This window comes from Gopherus flavomarginatus, chromosome 5, assembly GCF_025201925.1.
Source record: "Gopherus flavomarginatus isolate rGopFla2 chromosome 5, rGopFla2.mat.asm, whole genome shotgun sequence".
NCBI lineage: Eukaryota > Metazoa > Chordata > Testudines > Testudinidae > Gopherus > Gopherus flavomarginatus.
The window spans coordinates 14,313,416-14,333,236 of record NC_066621.1 but is presented as its reverse complement, the minus strand read 5'-3'; the positions used below and the strand labels follow the sequence as shown (position 1 = coordinate 14,333,236).

The 19,821-nt window shown below is 46.7% G+C and overlaps 1 protein-coding gene across 1 annotated transcript; it reads right to left on the bottom strand.

Moving 5' to 3' along the window:
• Window positions 1–7,346: 7,346 nt before the first annotated feature.
• On the bottom strand, window positions 7,347–18,553 carry CTSE (cathepsin E). The gene is made up of 9 exons (XM_050952307.1): window positions 18,446–18,553; window positions 15,963–16,116; window positions 14,937–15,054; window positions 12,704–12,822; window positions 11,711–11,910; window positions 11,211–11,333; window positions 9,729–9,870; window positions 8,520–8,618; window positions 7,347–7,853 (listed from the first exon to the last, which is right to left on the bottom strand). The coding sequence occupies exons 1-9, from the start codon at window positions 18,499–18,501 to the stop codon at window positions 7,689–7,691; spliced, it is 1,176 nt and encodes a 391-aa protein (XP_050808264.1). The 5' UTR covers window positions 18,502–18,553; the 3' UTR covers window positions 7,347–7,688.
• Window positions 18,554–19,821: the final 1,268 nt, after the last annotated feature.

Sequence of the window (19,821 nt, the reverse complement as noted above, 5' to 3'; positions counted from 1 at the left end):
GCTCCCTGGACTGGGCTCCGCCTGTACCGATAAGGCCAAGTGGGTCAGCCCAAGTCGGTGAGAAAGTTGTTACCATCTGATGGCTATCGGGTGAGTCTGAGGCTGTGTGTACACTAGGAACATTTTGCTGGTAGAGCTGTACTGATCTAGTACACCAGCGAAGCACTCCTAGTGTTGATGCAGCTCATACCAGCAAAACTGCGCTTTCGCTGGTATAACCCCATTTATAGTAGTGACCCTTGTCGGCACACCTATGTCGGTCAGAGGTCACACTCCGACATGACATAGCTATGCTGGCAGAAGTTTGTAATGTGGACCTGGCCCCAGTCCATTTCTTGGTGCACTGCTGCCATCACCCTTTCCACCGGCTCTGCTGGCAACCTCAGCAGAAAGGCCAAGGGTTGAACTGGTGCAGAGACTGCACTGCTCTTCAGAGCAGATTTAAGGCATGTTGGTAGGTCAAGGCGTAGGGCTGTCTGTGCTGTTCAGGCTCTCCAGATTGCAAAGCACCCTGCATTATCTCCTTTTTGCAGATGGGGAAATTGAGACACAGAGAAGGGAAGTCACAGAGCAGGGAATAAAACTCAGCATTCCAGACTCCATGTCCAGTACTCCATCCAATAGAAATCCTGCCTCCGATAGAGGAGTCAGTCACTAAGGATGTCAGGCTATTTACATTGGCACAAATGGTTAAAAAGGAGAGAATTCAGCCTCCGATTGTGTCATACTCCCAGTAACCTGAACTCTAGTCACGTCCGGAGGCAAATGTGAGTATCCCATCATCATGACTTCTGATGCCGGCAAACAGGAGCCGTTATGGTGGAACAGACCAATGATCTATCTAGTTCAGTTTCTCATGGCCAAAGTATGATGCTTCCCAGAGAAGCAAGTCCCTTCCCTCTTGGTGCACCGCGCTGTGCACCCCTATGCTACACTGCTGCATGGGTGGAATCTCTCCCTGAGCCCAGCTACAACCTGAGTGTGCACAAGGACTGACAGTGATTCTGATCTGAACTACAAGTGGCTGCTTCTGGAGAATGCCTTGCTGGGTGGGCTCTTCAGTCTGAGCTGTACACTCGATAACTTCAGGGCATGTCTGATCCAATCTGAGAGCAAACACTGAGGCGGCCACCAAGAGCTGGGTGCTTCCTGGCGGAGGGAGTGCCTGCTGCCTAAAGCATGTAATACTAAAGGTGTTTGTTCTTTATCATTCTGCATGCTGGGGCAAGCCCATGGCATTTACCAGGTGTGTCAGACAGGATACAGGGCTATGGGGAGTCCTGCTTTCTGAGCAACTACTCATCCCAATCTCCCACATCCAGGAAGATGAACCTAGGGAAACCACTCTCCCCAGGTCTCTCAGTGACAAGCTCCTATATACCATACCAGGCTGGCAATCCATCACTTTTGTCCCTTAAGGACCAGCTTCTCCCCACATAGACTTGCTTTGCTACTGAGGTCTCCCTAGGGGCCCTCCCATCTGAATTCATGCAGGGGCCCCTGTAACCTGGATCCACTTCTGTACATGCTGCCTTTTTCTATTTCTGCTGACTCCTGACACTTCCTTGTTGAAATCAGTGTTTGATTTGGTTTTCTAGCCATCTTGTGCTGTGTGGGTGGGTGTGGGAGCTGTCTCCTGGCTCTAGCAGCAGCACAATGAGTCATGCACAGGCCAGGGGAAGGCACCCTGTACTCTTTGTTAAATCTGGGGAAAGCACACGTTTGTGGCAGGAGAAGTTCACTGCTTGCAAGTGACTCTTGCAGATACTTTGGGCATTCCCAGTTTGGATCAGGCCTGTGGCCCATCTAGTCCAGTATTTTGCCTCTGACAGTGGATTGAGCAACCTGCATGGAACTTGGAAGGAAGAGTTACCAGGAAGCCAGTCAGTGTGCACATGACTGGAATGCTAGCTGTAGTTGCACCACCTCTGTAACTCGTTCTCTTAACGAAGAGCCAGTTTAGTTTTAGAAACCTGGATTGCTCTCATGTTGTTATTACTCAGCATGTGGCCAACCCCACTGCTTCAAAGGAAGAGACAAAATCCCTGTCCCTCATTCTAGCAGGAATCCCCTTAAAGGGCCTGATCCATAGCTGTTGATGTCAATGAAAGACTTTCCATTGATGCCAGTGGGCTTTGGATCAGGTTCATCATGAAGGGTTTTTCCTCCTCAAAAAGTATAGTTTGGGGGCCTGTCTGACTGGAGATCCTTCTCTTCATCCTGAGGAATGGAGTCAAGGTTGAGGCAGACAGCACAGCAATAAAACACCTGATCTACCGCTCCCAGAGGTGGGGAATTACAGGTCCAGTTTTTCCTAGCCTAGCAGTGGCCTAACCATGCTGCCAACCAAGCTGGAAGTCTCTTTTACAAGCACTGACTCTCCCAAAAGGCATGTGCTCAGCTTTTTTACACACACAGATCAGAGTTCTCCATAAAGGGGTACTACTACTTGGCCCAGGAAGTTCAGCAATTTCACCACCAGCGTGACTGTCGCATGACTCAACAGAAAAAAAGAAACAGACTCAGTAAGGTGGTTTCTTTTTTCCTCGAACAACAAGAAATCGAAAAGAGTTAAAATGAGCCAAGAAGGACTGAGGAGAGCCCGGGCAGCGATAGAGAAGAAGGGTGTTTCAAGGGGTAGGGTGCTAGGCCGGAACTCAGGTTCAATTCCAGGCTGTCCCTCAGACTCTCTGTGTGTCCTTGGGAAACTTGTGAAGTCTCTCTGTGCCTCCATTCCACATCTGTGCAATGGAGTGATAGCACCGTCCCCCTCCCAGGCATTACAAGAGTAAATAAAATACATTAAAGATTAGATAGAACTGGGAAATTACTCAGCATGGGATTCAGTCCAGTCCTGCAGAGTCTGGCACCCTCCCAATCTGGCACCCACCCACTAGGCAATTAGAGTAGTTTACCCTTTGTTCACGCAGATCGAAGGTGTGCCCTTGCTTCTTGTTACACGGCCATGCTATGCTATACAGGAATCGAGTAGCAGCTCCTTAAATAGTTTGTGAGCTATTGGCGATCTCTGTGTTCTATTGTTTAGAAGCTAACAGAAACCAATCGGAAAGGCAATATGCCTATTGCTAGGCCTGGCATGCTTGTGAATGGTGACGTGGGGCCTAACTGTGCCGCTGTGGGCTCGTCACATTGTTCTTGTTCTGTAAACAGCAAAGGACACAACACATGCTTTTAAAACGGTGCCAGTCCAGAGCGTGGCATGTGCACGCAGCAGATGATGCAGCATGTTATGGGCTTATGGCACCCAAGGCAGGATTTAGCTGGCACCCTCCTGCACTCTAGAGAACTCTCCTCTGGCAGGTGGTGGTGGTGGTGTTCTCTCTCATCTGCTCCCAAAGTTGCCCTGGCCTTAGGTTGTGCCCTAAAGTACTGATCCAAAGCCCATTACTGCCAATGAAAAGACTGAGGCCTTTGGATTAGGTCCTAAATCCCTACAGTTACCTTGCTAGGCCCTAGCATTTCACCACATCCTTTCCCAAAGCTCTGGAGTCTTCCTTTCCCAAGTCTACCTTTTCAGTGCTGACCTTCCTCCTTCTCCTTCTCCTCCTCAGGCCTTGCTCTCTGACCATCACCATTTCACCAGCAAAAACCTGGCAGCTAGATATTCCAGTAGTAATCTATCCCCAAGCCTCTCCTGGCCAGGCTCTCTTTGACCCTTTCTGTGGCTACTTCTGGTCCCTTTGCAGTTCACATGCTCAGCCATGCTGAGCTGAATGGACATGTTTTGCCTAGAGTCAGCTGATGGATCCATTTCCATCCCAGGATCTGAGGGCAATCACTGCAACATGCCTCATGGCTGGGATTGCTTCACAGCCTAGGAGCCAATAGCAATTCACCCTCCAGTTACTTCTCCTTTCAAATGTTGGGATGTTCACTATGTACTAATCTGAAGTGACTCAGGGAGCGCTGAACAGTTGTGGCTCCAGCTCTCACTTCTGCTTCTCAACATCCTCCTGCCTGGTCTAACTCCTACCAGTGGTGACCTACCAGACTCTGCTGCCTTCCCCATCCTTTCTCTGAGTATCCCGCAATGTGACTCATTTGAAGGAGCTCTTCAGCTGATTATGACCATCTTTGTGGGTGTGGCTTAATAACTAAGTCAGTTGCAGGACGGTGGAGAACAACCTCTCTAAAACATGACGGGTGTTTCTAGGGAGCTAGTGAGGAAGGCTGGTACAGTGGTTAGGGTGTAAGGCTACACCTCAGGGGATCCAATGTCAACTTTCTACTCTGTCACAGACTCCTTATGTGACTTTGGACGAGTTACAAAGGCCCTGACCAACAAAGAGATTTTGGCTTCTAACTTCCATTGCTTTCCATCTGTACAATGGGGATAATAGCACTGCCCTACTTCACAGGGGTGTTGTGAGAATAAACACAGGAAAGCTTGTGAGATGCTGAGATACAATGGGGGCCACAGAAGTCGCAAAGAGAGATTTTTTTTCATGAGACACCTAGCACCATTAGGCTGTCCTCTTAGTGTACATGCAACGTGCCTCAGGTGGCACATGGCCAGGATTCATCACTGAATTTGGACCACTGTTTGCATCATTAGCTTCCCCAGCTTGGGCTGACTACTGATGGGAAGTGCGAAGTGAATGCTGTTCCATGCCCATCACCATCAGCTGAGCTCTCACCCAAGGGCTATCTCCATTCTAGTCTCTTCTTAAAATTTTCCACCACTGCCACTCTGCCACTGGTAGCAATCACGGTAGCTCTGGTATACATGGGTAAATGGTGTTTTAACCACCATGGGATGGGAATGTCTCAAGTACTTGTTGACCTATTTCGCTTCCATTGAAATCAATGGAAGTGTCACCATTGAGTTCAATGGGACCAAAATTAGGCCAGCCCTCAGTGCTTTGGAGAAGTCCCACCACTCCATACCATCTGAACCTGCTTCAGAGCAGGTCTAGGAGACATGATGATTGAAAAGTTGGCAGCTGCCTCAGCCCTGTCTACCATACAGTTCCCATCAGTAGAACTACAATGGAGAAGAAAAGGCATAGATTGGAAGGGAAGGAATTATTTAGTGTAGTGTGCACAGGTCAACAAGGGATAAGAAAAGGAACTTTTTTTTTTCCTAAGTATCAGGGAAAGTTTCCTGACAGTGATTTGTCCCAAGTGCTGCAACAATCTCTCAATGGAGCTGGTGGAATAAAAGAAACACTTCCTCATGGAGAACTGCAGGAGAAACAGGGGTAAAATCGCCATTCATATTTTCACAACTCATTATTCAATCACCAGTACTCCTAGGGGAAAAGGTGGAAGCACCATTGCTTGGACTAGCCAAAGCTTACTGGGGCAACACACTGAGAAATGAGCTATGGGGAACAATCTTGCATTACTGGATAAGAGGGACTGAGTAGGACCACACGGGTCTCCTCCGCTGTGTTTCTAGGGTACCCAGGGCCATAGCAGCATTAACATCTATATTTCTGTGAACCTTTCAGAGGAAAAATAGAGATGCCTATGAGAGTCTCCCTCTCTCTCTCTCTCTCTCTCTCTCTCCCCACCGCCCACCCCACTGGAATAGGAGACAAACCTCAATGCTCCAAATGGTTCTAATTAATGGGTTTAGGGCATCCCATCTCTTGGTTCTTGCTGGATGCTTGTCTGGCTAGTGCTTCTTCAGCCACAGTACTGTGTGGGTAAGTACGATATGGGGAAATCAATCCCACTGTACAGTATAGAGCTTGAGAGCTTCAATACGAAGCAACTTTCAGCTGCTGCCTCTTGCCATTTGTGGTGGAGTTATGCCTGGTAACTCTTGTTTGGGAGGGAAACAAATGTCTCTGGATGCTAATCAGGATTTGTAGCTAGCAATGTTAGAAGACATGGTTGCATGGCGTTTTATGGTACCTTATTTAGCAATGTGCCTGGACAAAGTACCACTAGCAGTAGAGTGAGTGCAGGAATGAATTGTGGTTAATAGAAACAATGACAAATGAGTTTGATAGCAACACAACCACTGTATTTGAACAAGATAGGCACACCCTTCCAGTGTGGTTTTGATCACTTCACGTACATGAGCAGCGAGCCTAAGCTGCATGGTTCAGATCCAAACTCTCCCCACACTTTGGAGTGTTCACATCCAGCCTTTAGGTTTAGCCCATTTTGAAGATTGGGATCAGCTGCAAAGTTTGGTCCCAGATACAAATGTCTCCAAAGTTCACAGATGTCTGGATCCAGGGGGTTGGTTCAGGCTCATGTCTAATATCCACCATGTCTAATTCTGCTCTTGGATATCCTCCATCTTTAGGATGTACTGACACGGGGTTTATTTGCTGCGTCAGTTTGTGCTGGCTATTAGTTAAATGGGGTTGTTTCCACACAAGAGTGAAAATCTCAGAAAAGACACATGGCTAATAATATCCCTCCCCTCTCTTCCCTTTTCTGCTGACTTACATGCATTTCTCAAGATACATCATGTGTGAGCTGTGGGTGCTAAATTCACTCATATGTATTCTCTAAGACCTATGCTCACCGTTAACAAGTCACATGCTCCAGACACCATTATGAGTGGCAGGCTGACCCCTAACACACACAGATTTTGACAACAGTTGCCTTTTTTTTTTTTTGCAGAGTGCTGCCCATTTTAGAACCCATCTTTCCAGCTGTGCCAACTGCAGTGCTGTCTGTTGGAGGAGATTGGCCCAAAGCTTTCCTTACCCGCTCTCACTCTGAAAGTGCGTGCACCCTCCCTACATCTCAGGAAATAACCCAGACACTCAGAGTAAAAGTCTCTGGTAAGCACCAGTTGAGTGGGCACCTTGCAAAGCATAAACACCCCAGGATCACTGCAGGCTTGTTCCACATTTTGCCTAGGTGTTCACTAACCTCGGCAAAACTGTCTGAAGTATCAGGTTTTCATTCGGAACATTCCATCTAGCTCTGCCCCTTACCACAGAATGTGACCATTAAGGGTTTTCAAAAGCAAGATTTTTCAAAAGTACCTCAGAGAGGTAGAAACTCAACTCCTACTGATTTTTCAGTAGAGCTTATGCTTCTAAGTCTCTTGGGCTCATTTGAAAATTGCAGCCTAAAGACAATCAGACAACATAACAAAAAGACTTCTTCCTCAGTTGAGATAGCTTTGGCCACCATATCCTCCTCCTGCACAGTCAAAATTCTTCCCAGTCCAATGAAGATGCTGCTAATACAGAGACACCCATGAGGTATTTCCAGCATATCTACAGCTTTTAATTCATGGGGGTAAAGGGTGATGGCACTGTGCACAATTCAGCCTACCAAAGCCAGCCATGTTTTCTGCAGTAGTTTCCAAATCTAATTCAGTTTGATTGTTGCAACTTTAGATGTGAAACGAGAATTGAAATCCTCTTTTTATTTGATGAAAATCTCCACTGATTCAAGGGCAAAATCAAAATCTGTAAACTGGCTTTAACAAAGTTACCAAAGACATTTTTGTATTGGTCACACAAATGCCTCCTGCTAGACTTTGCGTTTCTGTAGTGCTTTTCAGCCAAGGATCCCAAGGCATTTTACAAAGGAGGTCAGTATGATTATCCCTGTTTACAAGTGGGGAAATTGAGGCACAAAGATGCATGACGTTACTTGCCCAAAGTCACACAGCGGCAGAGCCAAGAATAGAACCAAGCTCTACACTGACTCCCACAGCCTTACTCTGACCATTAGGAGACACTGCCTTAAGGGACAACTGGTGCCAGCCCAACTCTGTTATTTCCACGGTCAAAGACAGAGTAAAACTGGCCAATGAAAACATCACCCAGAATCCAGAGTGGCCCAGCCGGTGGTTGCATGTTCAGCCCTTGGAAGCCGCTGGTGCAGAATGCCATGCCATCAATATTCTCCTAAGGGGAAGAGGAATTGTGAATTTGAGAACAAATCCCACCTTTCTAAAAAGGCCAGGAAGAAAGTGCAGGAATCCTAACTCCCAGCCCAGTACTCAAACCACACACCCCCCTTGAGAGCTTTTTCTAAGACTCCTGCCTCCCAGTTGCTTTGCTATAACCACCTGACCTCCACCAACTCAATGCTGGGAATAGATTCCAGGACATATAGTGCCTATGCTCCAATGCTTCTCCCAGAGCTGGGAACAGAACCCAGGAGTCCTGACTCCCACCAGCCTGAGCTAACTCTTAGACCACACTCCCTATTGCCCCTTTCATAGTCTGAACTGTCGGGGCTGGCTTTACCTTTTTTGCTGCCCCAAGCAAAAAAAAAAGGCCGACATGCTGCCGCCCCCTGAATAGCTGGAATGCCGCCCCTTAGAATGTGCTGCTTCCTCGACTGGTGCCTGGAGCCAACCCTGCGAACTGTTACAGAACAGCAATTGATCTTGTGAACGTTAAACAGAGGCTGGAGGCTCTCTTGTGCTTCCCAACTTCCTGTCTGAGCTAAAAATGGGACTGCATTTAGCGCAGCCCGCATCTCAAGGCTGGATTGCACATAAGCCTACAAGGGAAAGTGGGGACACGTGCTGTCATGCCAGTTTCAGAATAAGAAGAAGCTTGTACCATGAGGGTGTAGGCCTGGGGACTGAGCGTGTATGGGATCCCGTTGATAGTGAAGGTAACATCAGGCATCACATTCAGGTTGCTGCATTCCACGGCGTACTGCAAAGTGACAGACATGACACAGATTGGCAAAGGGCAGGCTGCAGGGACGGCTTACCTTGTGTGCTGACCCCAAAGGCCAGGAAGCCTAATAAAGCTCTCCCCTTCCCAAGCAGCTGACCCTGGGAGCTAGTCATTTGACTTGTTACTGGCAGGTGTATGGATTAGGGGTAGGCATGAAGCTCAGAGGTGTGATTCCAACTCATGTAGGCGTGCCCAAGCCAGCTTTCCTCTAGCTAGTAGTGATGCTACCTGTATATCAATATACCCTCAATGGAGGTGAATGTCATGGGTCAGTGGTCTTCTATCAGAAGGAGCCTTCTGGAAAAAACAACAACCCCAAGCCCTGGGAAAAAACACAGTCCTGATTTCATGTAAAATGCACTAAGTTGCTGCTGGATGGTGGTAAATGTACAACAGGGAATAATGCTGCATTGGGTGGGAAGCTGTTACAACACCCAATGCCCTTTACAGATGAGACCCAGAGAGGGTAAGGCCCATGCCCAGCAAAGGAGTATCAGGATAGAAGTACATTACTTGGGTCCCAACCCAGGACTCTGTTCTCTAAGCCATGCTGTCTCCTGTATGAGCACATGGACCTATAGGCACTTTATTGTTAATCTCTAAATGCTGCAGTCCTACAACATTAATAATTGTTTTACACAAAAGAGAAGAGGCCAGCATGAGTACTTGTAGCTTTTAAGGGGACAGGGAAGGCTATCTACATCCAGATTTTAACTGAAATTTGACAGCAGTGTTTATATACAGAGACCCCAGGTGACATATAGGAAAGGCTGTGTGTCTCTAAGGCCTTAGGACTTGCAGCAAGGATATGAGCATGTGATATTCAGTGGCATAATGGTAAAGGCAGGGTTTCAATAGTGAGTGCCTTTATCTCTTTACCGGGGCTGTATGCTGACATATTGTATGGGTCTGATCAGGCCTGTTGAAACCTTGAGCCTTTACTTGTCTCCAGCAGAGATGCCAAACTTCAAATATTCCTGTAACATTTTATTTGAGGAGTTATATCCTGGTTGTAAATCTAGGATGGGCAGACAAGAATTCCTGCATCCAGGAAATGTGGTATCCACCCATCTCACATTGGCTTACCTCGCCATCCGTGGGCACTGCACCGATATAATTTTGCATTTCTTTTATTTCTTTGGAAGGACCTGTGATGAGAGAGGTCCCGGTATCTACTATCGCCTGGCATCCTTCTGCGCAGAAGGCAACTGTCCCACCCACCTGTATGCTGGGGAAGAAGGAAATGGAAGAAGCATTGGCGAAAGGGTCTACAGGAAATGCATTCCTCTCCCCACCGACCCAGCACATGGTTGAGAGCACATCAGAACTGTGACCAGTCCAGAGTCAGTAAGACAGTCTGATAAGATTGTGCATGTGATTAGAGAGTAAGTACTGAGGCTTTGCTTGATGGTTACTCTGGTGTCTGCGAGGCGCTCAGATAGGAGAGCACAATTAACTGATTAGCAGAATTGCTTTCTGTCTATATAAAACAAAAACTGGTCATCACCAGGAACTGAACTCAGGACCTGCAGCATCAAAGCATAGACCTCTATTACTTCAGCTGAAGGAATAATTTCTTGGTTGATAGAAGTTAGTAGGCTGTTGTTTCTCTGTTTGGCCCAGCCACTAGGTGGGGATAAATTGCCCTTTGCAAGTGTGTTATGTGTATGCCTTGCAGGTTGTATTAAAGTTGGTTTCTTGTGGCTACTTTAAATCATATACATAAAATATGAGTGAGTCTTTTCCTTAAACATTTTACATTTTCTTTGGTTTAGGTCTCTGGACAAACCCCTAGGACATTACATTGCTTCTAGGCAGAGATGAAGAAACAACAAGGTACGTATATTGGGCTATTTAAGTCTATTTTTGAGCAAACATTTCTGTTTTTCATTCCCCAATGTTAGCCAGCTTTTTGCAAGAGCCAGGCGTGTTGGGTGCTGAGAGCTATTGAAAATCTGCCCACCAGTGTCATCCTGGAGGCTGCGTGCTGTGGAAATCTGGTGCTGAGCATTTTTTAAAAACTGACCCTGATGGTAGGAAAATCTAGTTCAGGACAGACATGGTTTTCAAAACATAAGATGCAATTCTGTCTGTTACATGCTCATGTGACCCCCCCCCCCAGTCTCTGTATCTAGTCACCTCACAACACCTCTGGGAAGCAGGGAAGGACTATTACCTTCACTTTATATATGGGGAACTGGGGTACGGAAGACAACGTAATTTGCTCAAGGTCACACAGGGAGTGTGTGACAGAGCTGGGAACTGTTTCTTCCATACCCCAGGCTAGTGTCCTAAGCACAGGACTATTCTTCATCTCTGCTCAAGAGCCAGAGAAGGCAGGAAGTTTGGGAGCATCCTTTTCCCTAAGTGAATCCCTTAGTGCACTGATTGATCATGGCACCAAGCTCCTGGGTGAGTGCATGTAGCTTAGGGGATGGGTGGCTTTGGATTGTTGCTGTTGTAAATTGACAGGGTTTAACGGTTACACAGTTTACTTCTAATCTATGCCCACCCAGTGTCACCCCCACCACAGCTGCCATCGCAGGGAACCCCCACACAGACACTTACTTGTCTAATTGGATTTGCCAGTAGCCCTGTTTAGTGACTGGCACCCAGTTCAGAGTCCCACTGAAATGAGAAGGATCAAAGCCACCAAATACTAGCTCTCCCCCAACAGAGGAATCCAGGTTCCTGGAGAAAAGAGGATTAGGTACATCCAGGTTTTCCATTAGCAGAAGCATTTCACATTATATAATCCTATTACTGTGCACATAGCTCTTTAAACTACAGAAATCCATTAGTTTTCTCCCCAAAATACTTCATGTTTTTGTTCATTCTTTGTATTGGGATAGGCCTGGGCGGCCCAGGCATGGGCCAGGACCCCATTGTGCCAGGTGTTGTACAAACAGAACAAAAAGGCAGTCTTCTGCCCCAGAAAGCTTACAATCTAAGTAAAAAACCCATTCCTGTTTTAACAGCCCTCTTTGGGCCCAGCCTTTCCCAGTTCCCTTGAGAACAAGGCCTGCCAATCAGGCCGTAGCCCATTTTGTACAGAATCGTGTTCACACCTGTTCATGTAGACCGAGAATATTGGCAGATCCACTAGATTTTGTGCCATCATGTTATCAAATACAGGGGTAACCCCATCCACTGCCAGCGATGGATAGGCCAGCCCAAGAATCCCATCAAACTCAGCATCCAGAAAAGTGTTTCCTGGCTCGCTGACGCTCTCTGCGAACTGCTGGTTGCTGACAGTGATGCCTTCAACCTAGAGGGGAAAGAAAAGCTACTTATTGTTTCTGACCTTTCAGCAGAAGGCTCAGCAGCAGGCCACTTATGGTGCCACAACTGGAAAGAATAGGAAGAATTTGGTCTTCTGGAGGCCAGGTCATGGTGTCATAACAGGAGAGAACAGGAAAGGAAGGCTTTCAGCGTGTAGGGCCTTGTTGTGAAGTGCAAAGCTATTATGCTGACTCATCTTGGTAATTAGATTAGGTGTGTCTCATTGGCTCCAAGCAAGCACATAAAAGTTCAAAGTTTACTCTGCAGCCAGCTAAAGAGAAGCACAGGGGTTCCTGCAGGTAAAAATTCTAATCAGCCCACTCAGAAGGGAGTTAGGGGAATAATGCTCATGTTTGTAAGCTGAGTCCTGCCTTGGGTCTTGGTTATTTTCATGAAGAATGAAGGCACACTTGGAAAGTAGGGGTGGATAAATGGGGTTTAGTTGTAAGTGTGTATGTGTGTGGTGTCAAGAGTGGGGTGAGGAATCCACTCATTTACAACAGGCATGCCCTGAGGACCCAATCCTGCAATGTTCTGAGCACCTCCCTGGAAGTGCAAAATGCCCTCCATTCCCACTGACTTCCTTGGGAGCTGAGCCAGGAAAGGTTCTGCAGTCATGGTGCCCTACTAGGAAAGAACAATGGGAGATGGGCTCACATGGTGACCAAATGATGTCCTGCAATCACAGTGCCATGGACAGGAGAGAAAATGAGAGTAGAACCTTTTTAATCTTTCTAAAGAAAACTTAAAATTTAAAAAGAAAACCAAACTCTGCTCACAGTGACTTGATCTGATCCAATGATTCCCGACAAACTACCAGTCCCATACTGAATTGAGAAGGGAGTTCCAACTTCACTGTAGGTGCTGGAATCTGATGGGTGAAATCTGGAATGCACAGCTGTAGTAAAACAAGATGCCACTGTTATTACTATTTATTGCTTGCATTACTGTAGCACTAGGAGCTCTAGTTGTGAACTAGGACCCCCTTTATGCTAGGTGCTGTCCAAAAACAGAAAAAAATGAGGCAATTGAAATTACTCTACGCAATGGAATGGTCAGGTTGACTTGTAAATAAAAGAGCTCAAGCAAAATGTGAGCATTTAGAGATGTATTTTCTGTATTACAAAGAATAATAATTCTTGGCACAGTCATGTATCTAGTTACAGTCTGTCTTAAAGAGGAGAGGTTTATTAAAGAAAACAGCTACAACTTGTAGACATAAAGAAACGGGTTTCCACAGAGCTTGAGTTCCAGCATTTTGTTCTGTGTTTACCAAGCACCACTACGCATATGGAACTCCATGCTAGATATGGAGTCATCTAATGGCTGCATAAAGTGCTGCAAGTAAATATATTCTTGCAAGAACTTGATAGCACTTTAAGTTTTCAAATCACTGTGCAATAGTTAACTAATGTATCCTCACAACACTCCTGTGAGATAGGGAAGTCAGTATTATTATTCCCATTTTACAGCTGGGGAAATTGAGACATAAGAGAGGGAAAGTAACTTACCTACTTAAACCCTAGACCTGATGCTCTCTTCCACTCTGAGATCATAAAGGAGTAGTAAAAAGAGGGTAGAAGCAGGCCCTGGTGAATACCCCCAGGTGGTGGTGTATTGCTACCAGAAAAGCACTAAGCCAGCTCCTCTTCCAGTCCCACTCCCAGTGTAGGAGGCTTAGACAGAGAATAGCTGCACTCCTGAGAATTTTTTGCTTCCCTTAGCCCTCAGGGAGGAGGAGGCTGTTGGAAGCAGAGTATAGATTAGAGCAGCCCTTTGGCTGCTCTAATTTATATCATGGGCTACACTGAGTGCAAAGGTGACATAAAGCCACCTATTCCTTCTCCCTTCCTAACTCCTTTCCTGTGCTAAGCAGTGGGTTGGAGTAAAAGGGAATCCTGGTCTCCCATAGTCCAGTAAGTGATTTCTCCACACAATTCTCAGTTCTTTATAAATATATTTTCAATGTTTCATGTTGCACCAAGTTGTCATGACTAGGGCCAACACTATGAAAACTGTTCAGTGATTTGGGGTCCCTCCATTTTTGGGTGTCCAGCCTGACACCCCTTATGGCTGGACGCTCAGAATCAGAGGGGCCACTTGCGCAAGATCAGTTGTAAGTATCCCAGGCCCACCTGAGAGACTTAACGGGGAGTGGAGCCAACGTCTATAATTAGACAAAACGGACAAACCCCCCACACACACACACACATACACACAACAACACAACCTTTTAGGCTCCTTTGACCTTTCCCTGGCTGCTAAGGAATTATACATTAACTGATCCATGTCCCAATAATCTCTCTCTCCCTCATCTGGTGTCCGGCAAAGACAGAAATTCTGAGGCACAATACACGTGTGTTGTGCAATGATCTGACTCCTTAGGAGCCTGCCTATTGATCAACCCACTTCGGAAAGCTGCAGCACCACTGGCCCAGATCCTTGACCACAGCCTATTACCTGGAAAATACCACTGCTGCAGCTGCCCAGAACCAGCACGAAGTGTACTATGAAGCTGAATTCCTGGGACTGCTGCCCAGAACTAAGGCTGCAGTCTTGATTAACCTGTAGTTTCCAGGACAGCTGCCTAATACCATCTCTGTTACATGTAATGACCTTGTAACAAAACAGATTTTTTTTTTTTTTTAGGCCCTAACACACAGTGTGCATGACAAAGGGTTTCCATTTTTGTTACATCTCTTTTTCCTATTGGTTGATTTCAGTGCAGATGATCTGGGTTCCATGCTGGTGCATTCACTTTGTGCTCTTTTGGAGCATTTGCCAAGCAGTGGCTCAGCAAAGCTAGTAGGGTGATCATAAAGAGGGGAGTTTCTCTAAGCACCTCAAGGCTGATTGCCCTTTTCCCCCACATTTACAGTGGTCTAACTCCACGGACTTCACTTGATTTTCTCGTGATGTACTTTGGTGCTGAGTGGAGAATCAGGCCCAGTCTCTCTGCTCTGCCCCAGCCAATGTCCAGGAGCAATATGCAGTTGAGGAATTGCTACTTACCACAGGCTTTGCTGACACAATAGATGGATGGAACCCAAAGATTGGAGGAGCCAGTGTCGAATAACACTGTGAAATTCTGTGGAGGGTTCCCAATAGAAATCTGTCCAAAATACTCCATCTAGACAAAGAGCAAAGCAACAGCCTTTGTCAGGCATAGGCACCATGGGAAACCACAGCAGAGCCAAGCTCCAGGGGGATAGCTATGGGAAGGATGTTTGCAATGGGCTGAGTTTGTTTCTGGAATGGCTGATGCCACGTGGAGGTTACTGCAGCATGATGCTAGGGGGAAAGCGGGAGCCAGATATAGCAAGAGCCTAGAAAAATGGTAACAAATCAAGAATGAAAATGAACAATGATTGTGGACTCCGTCCTACTCCCGACAATCTCAGTGGCCCATTTCCTACGGGCATCAGTAAGAATGGGAACAGGCCTGAGCAGAATCCCCGTAAAGATCCAAACATGTCCTGAACTTTAGGAATGCTTAGAACCAAATGTCACAGCCACTGATACTATAACAGGCCAGACTAAGACTTCAGGTCCAGGAAATACCCCCAACTCTGGGAAAGTTGGTCTCTGGGTCTAAGCCTTCTGGCTTGGACCCTGCTCTACTTGTGTGATAGTATTTTAGTTTTGGAGGGGATTTTGGTTCTTGGCTCTAGGCTACTGTTACTAGCTTCATGCCCACAAGATTGGGATTTGTGTGTATGTGTGTGTGTGAGAGAGATATACACTGAATGGAGACCTTTGTATGGGATCAACATTACATTCACAAGTCACATACCTACAGGACAAAAGACCAGTAAAAAGTCAGGCAGACAGATAACTATGGTGCACTATTGTATTATTGTTGGCTTTGCTCAGACTCTGTTTAACAGGAGCTGAGCTAAAGGGTCAAGATGTAGGGCATTCAAGGCTATTCATGCAAAATAATGTGCTCTCTCTGCTTTCTGTGTTGCTTTTCAGTGATTTCTGCAAAGCAGTGCCCCCAGTGCTGCCTCACCCCCCACCCCTCGCTGCTTAACTTACATCCAGGTAGTTCATGAGTGGCTCAGTTTCTGGGACAGTGGAGCAGTCTTCCGTGTACTGGATCATGTCCAGATTCTGGGCCTTCCAGAATTTGGACAGCTGCCCATGCTCCCTCAGGATTTTCCGCAGGGATTTGTGTCTCCTCAGGGGCACCCTGGGGAAAGAAGGCATTCACCCAGTAAACATGGTCCTGAGCAACAGGAACTAGGGAACCCGAATTAAAAGAAGGCTTGCAGAAGTACAGGATGGATTGGCCTGTCTACCCAGTGAATGGCATCTGATAAAAGGCACACATGTACTGGTGTGTGGTATTTACTTAGATTGTAAGCCTTTAGGGGAAGGGACCTTTTTATTGTTCTTTTTTTTTGTACTGCACCCAGCACAGTGGGGTCCTGGTCTATGACATTACATAAGAATGGCTATACTGGGTCAGACCAATGTAGGGTGACCAGATGTCCTGATTTTATAGGGACAGTCCCAATTTTTGGGTCTTTTTCTTATATAGGCTCCCATTACCTGCCACCCCCTGTCCCAATTTTTCACATTTGCTGTCTGGTCACTCTAGACCAATGGTCCATGTAGCCCTGTATCCTGGATGGTGGATGGTGCCAGATGCTTCAGAGGGAATGAATAGACCTGGGAAATTATCAAGTTATCCATGTACTGTCCATTTTCCAGTCTCGGCTTCTGGCAGTCAGAGTTTTAGGAACACCCAGAGCATAGGGTTGCATCCCTGACCATCTTGGCTAAGAGCCATTGATGGACCTATCCTGTGTGAACTTACCTAATTCTTTTTTAAACTCAGTTATACTTTTGGCCTTCACAACATCCCCCGGCAACGAGTTCCTGGGCGTTGTATGAACAAATACTAAAACAAACTTCCTTATGTTTGTTTTAAAGGTGCTGCCTATTAACTTCATTGGGTGACCCTTGATTTATGTGTTATGTGAAGGGGTAAATAACACTTCCTATGCACTTTCTCTATACCAGGCATGACTTTATAGATCTCTATCAGATCCCCTCTTAGTCATCTCTTTTCTAAGCTGAATAGTCGCAGTCTTTCTAATTTCTCCTCATTTGGAAGCTAGTTCATACTCTAATAATTTCTGTTGCCCTTCTCTGTATTTTTTCCAGTTCTAATATATCTTCTTTTGATATGGAGGCAACTCGAACTGCACGCAGTATTAAAGATGCAGGTGTGCCATGGATTTATAGAAAATGTCATAATGCCACTATATCGTCTTATCTATTCCTTTCCTAATGATTCCCAATGTTCTGATCGCTTTTTTGACTGCCTGCTGCACATTGAGCAGCTGTTTGGAGAGGACTGAGGCTTCTAGGTGTGATCACAATATGAATAGTAAATTAGTCCTTTGCTCAGGGGGCTAGTTATTCTCTGATTTACACCCTCTCCAAACCCATTGACTTCAGTGGCACCATGGTTTGTCCCTTTGACTCCAGTGAGTTTGCATGGGGAGTAGATCAGCACAGAGATTGTCTGTTAGTGTTGAGAAATCCAGATCCATTTTGCCCACTGACGCTAACGGCTACGACCAAATAATGATTCTTTTCACTTCCTGGGCAGTGCTCAGTTGAGAGCCCCAAAGTGTATTTTAAAATGCTCATCAGTGTAGACTCTCAACCGTGCCCTCCCAGGAAGTGATGTTATCCCTGCTTTATATCTGAGCAGAGCCGGCTCCAGGCTTTTTGCCGCCCCAAGCAAAAAAAAAACTCGGAGTGCCGCCCCTTGAAAAGTGCTGCCCCAAGCACGTGCTTGGAACGCTGGTGCCTAGAGCCAGCCCTGTATCTGAGAACCAAAGGCGTGAGCGAACTAGAACCCAAGAGGTCCTGAATCTTACAATGAAGTGCGGAGGTGAGTTGTAATTTAGCCAGAGGTAAGCGAAGGTGAAGGAGTCTAAATTGTTATCGCTTACTAGCTGAGAAGTTGGAAGCAGGTGTAAGTCAATGTTAAAACACTGTAGTAGACTTTATGCCTGGTCCCTGCTCCTGGCAGTTGGTACATCCTTCTTTGCTGGCTCCTTCACAAGTGAATTACATCCATGTAGACACTCTTACACCCATTTACCAACAGGTAATTCCTATTAACCCACCATCTCCTCTGAGTCAGGTCTCCAGCCTCTCTCTCCATCCGCTGGAGCCATCTCGCCAGCCATTGAGGAGATATTCTGATGAGAACGGAAACCCCGCTTGGTCCCTACAAAGCTGGGTCTGACTGGTGCTCCTCTCCCCCTCCGTTTCATGAGCATCATGTTACCCAACCTGCCTACCCGTCCCCACCCAGCAATATTGTCTGGTGCTGTTTAAAGCCTGGGCACACGGTTCTGGCTGCTGTTTGTTTTAACGTTCACCGTTGCCACAATTCCACGAGTCCTCAGGAATGACCTCACTGCAAGCCTTGACCCTAGAGCTGCTGTTGCCTGGGTGCCCAGAGAAATGAGGAAAGGCCAAGGAAGCCTGCTTACCTTTGCAACCCATTGGCCAGCCAAAGGCAAAGCATCAAAAGGATCGGCCACTTCATACTGGAGGCTCAGCTCTAATGCTCACTCAGCCGCTCTCTCTAACTTGTGGGAACTGAACAAAAGTTTTGCCCTTATAGCAGCCGGAACAGCCCAGCCCCAAAGGATCAGAGCCCTGCGATAAGGCTCCTCTGAATGTCAACACTGAATCACTGTGCACACACTCAGTCCTGGCAACAGGAGCTGAAACACACAGAGCCAGATTGTTCTCTGAGATGGGAGTTTCGCCCACTAGCAGGGGACTCTCCCCCAGCCTGGACTAACGGGGTTTCTCTGGAACCCTTCCATCAGTGTTGGAGAGGTAGCATGGTCTTGCGGTAGAACAGAAGATGTTGCTCTGAATCTCTCTGTGCTTCAGTCCCCTCGTCTGTAAAATGGGATAGTAATCCTTCCTTTCCCAGCCTTTGTCTATTAAACTGTTAGATATTCAAGGCAGGGGTTGTCTCTTACTATATGTGCATACACCACTGAGCGCACTGGGCCCTGAGCTCAACTGGAGTCTCTAGGCGCTTCTGTCAGACAAACAATAATGGTGGGATTTGCCCCCCATACCAGCCCTAAATTGCTAGCTGAGGGGGTTCATTCCTTAACACACACACCCCGAGGTTAAGTGCAGGCCCCTTATATACCCTCCAGCTGTTGCTGTCTTCATTTGCCTGTTTTCTCCCCACTTTCACTTCTCCATCACCACCCACAGATGTCTCTGCCAGCTCCCACGAGGCAGTGTCTGAGGCAGGGAATTAAATGACCTGGTGGAAACTCCCCTCCCCGCTCTAGATTTTCACTCATACATTTCTGGCGCTAGAGAAGATGTCTATCTCAATCTTCCCAGAAGGGAAACCATCCCCCTTCTCATCCTTGATGGGAGCTTGTCTCACACCTATAGGGTGACCAGACAGCAATGTGAAAAATTGGGACCCGAGTGGGGAATAATAGGAACCTATATAAGAAAGAGACCCAAAAATCGGGACATCTGGTCACCCTACACACCTCTCCATCCCCCTTTCCTTTAGATCTACAGTCATCTGGCCTGAGAGGCTGATGGGGATTCCTCACAGAGTCAGTTACCTCCACCCTTCCCCACTTCAGGGTTTCTTGGTACACGAAGTACAGCGATGGGACAGGCCTGCCACCTTCAGAGCAGATGGGGAAATTACTAGTCAAGAAATAATGATTATTTTTTGAGAAAAAAGTTTCTCCTCCCCCCGAAAAGAAAAATGTTCGCTTTTTTCATCCTCTCTGAACCCTTTCCTCTTCCCTTCCCCTTTTCCTTTCCCCATGCCCCCTTCTCCAGTGGCAACATGGAAAAAAACAAAACTGGA

Coding starts and splice junctions, on each gene's coding strand:
- CTSE (XM_050952307.1), bottom strand. CDS start 18,501: ATGAAGTGGCCGATCCTTTTGATGCTTTGCCTTTGGCTGGCCAATGGG. Junction 12,823..14,936: donor TTGTGTCAGCAAAGCCTGTG/GTAAGTAGCAAT, acceptor GTTTTACTACAG/CTGTGCATTCCAGATTTCAC. Junction 7,854..8,519: donor CCCAGGCCTACACCCTCATG/GTACAAGCTTCT, acceptor TCTTCCCCTTAG/GAGAATATTGATGGCATGGC.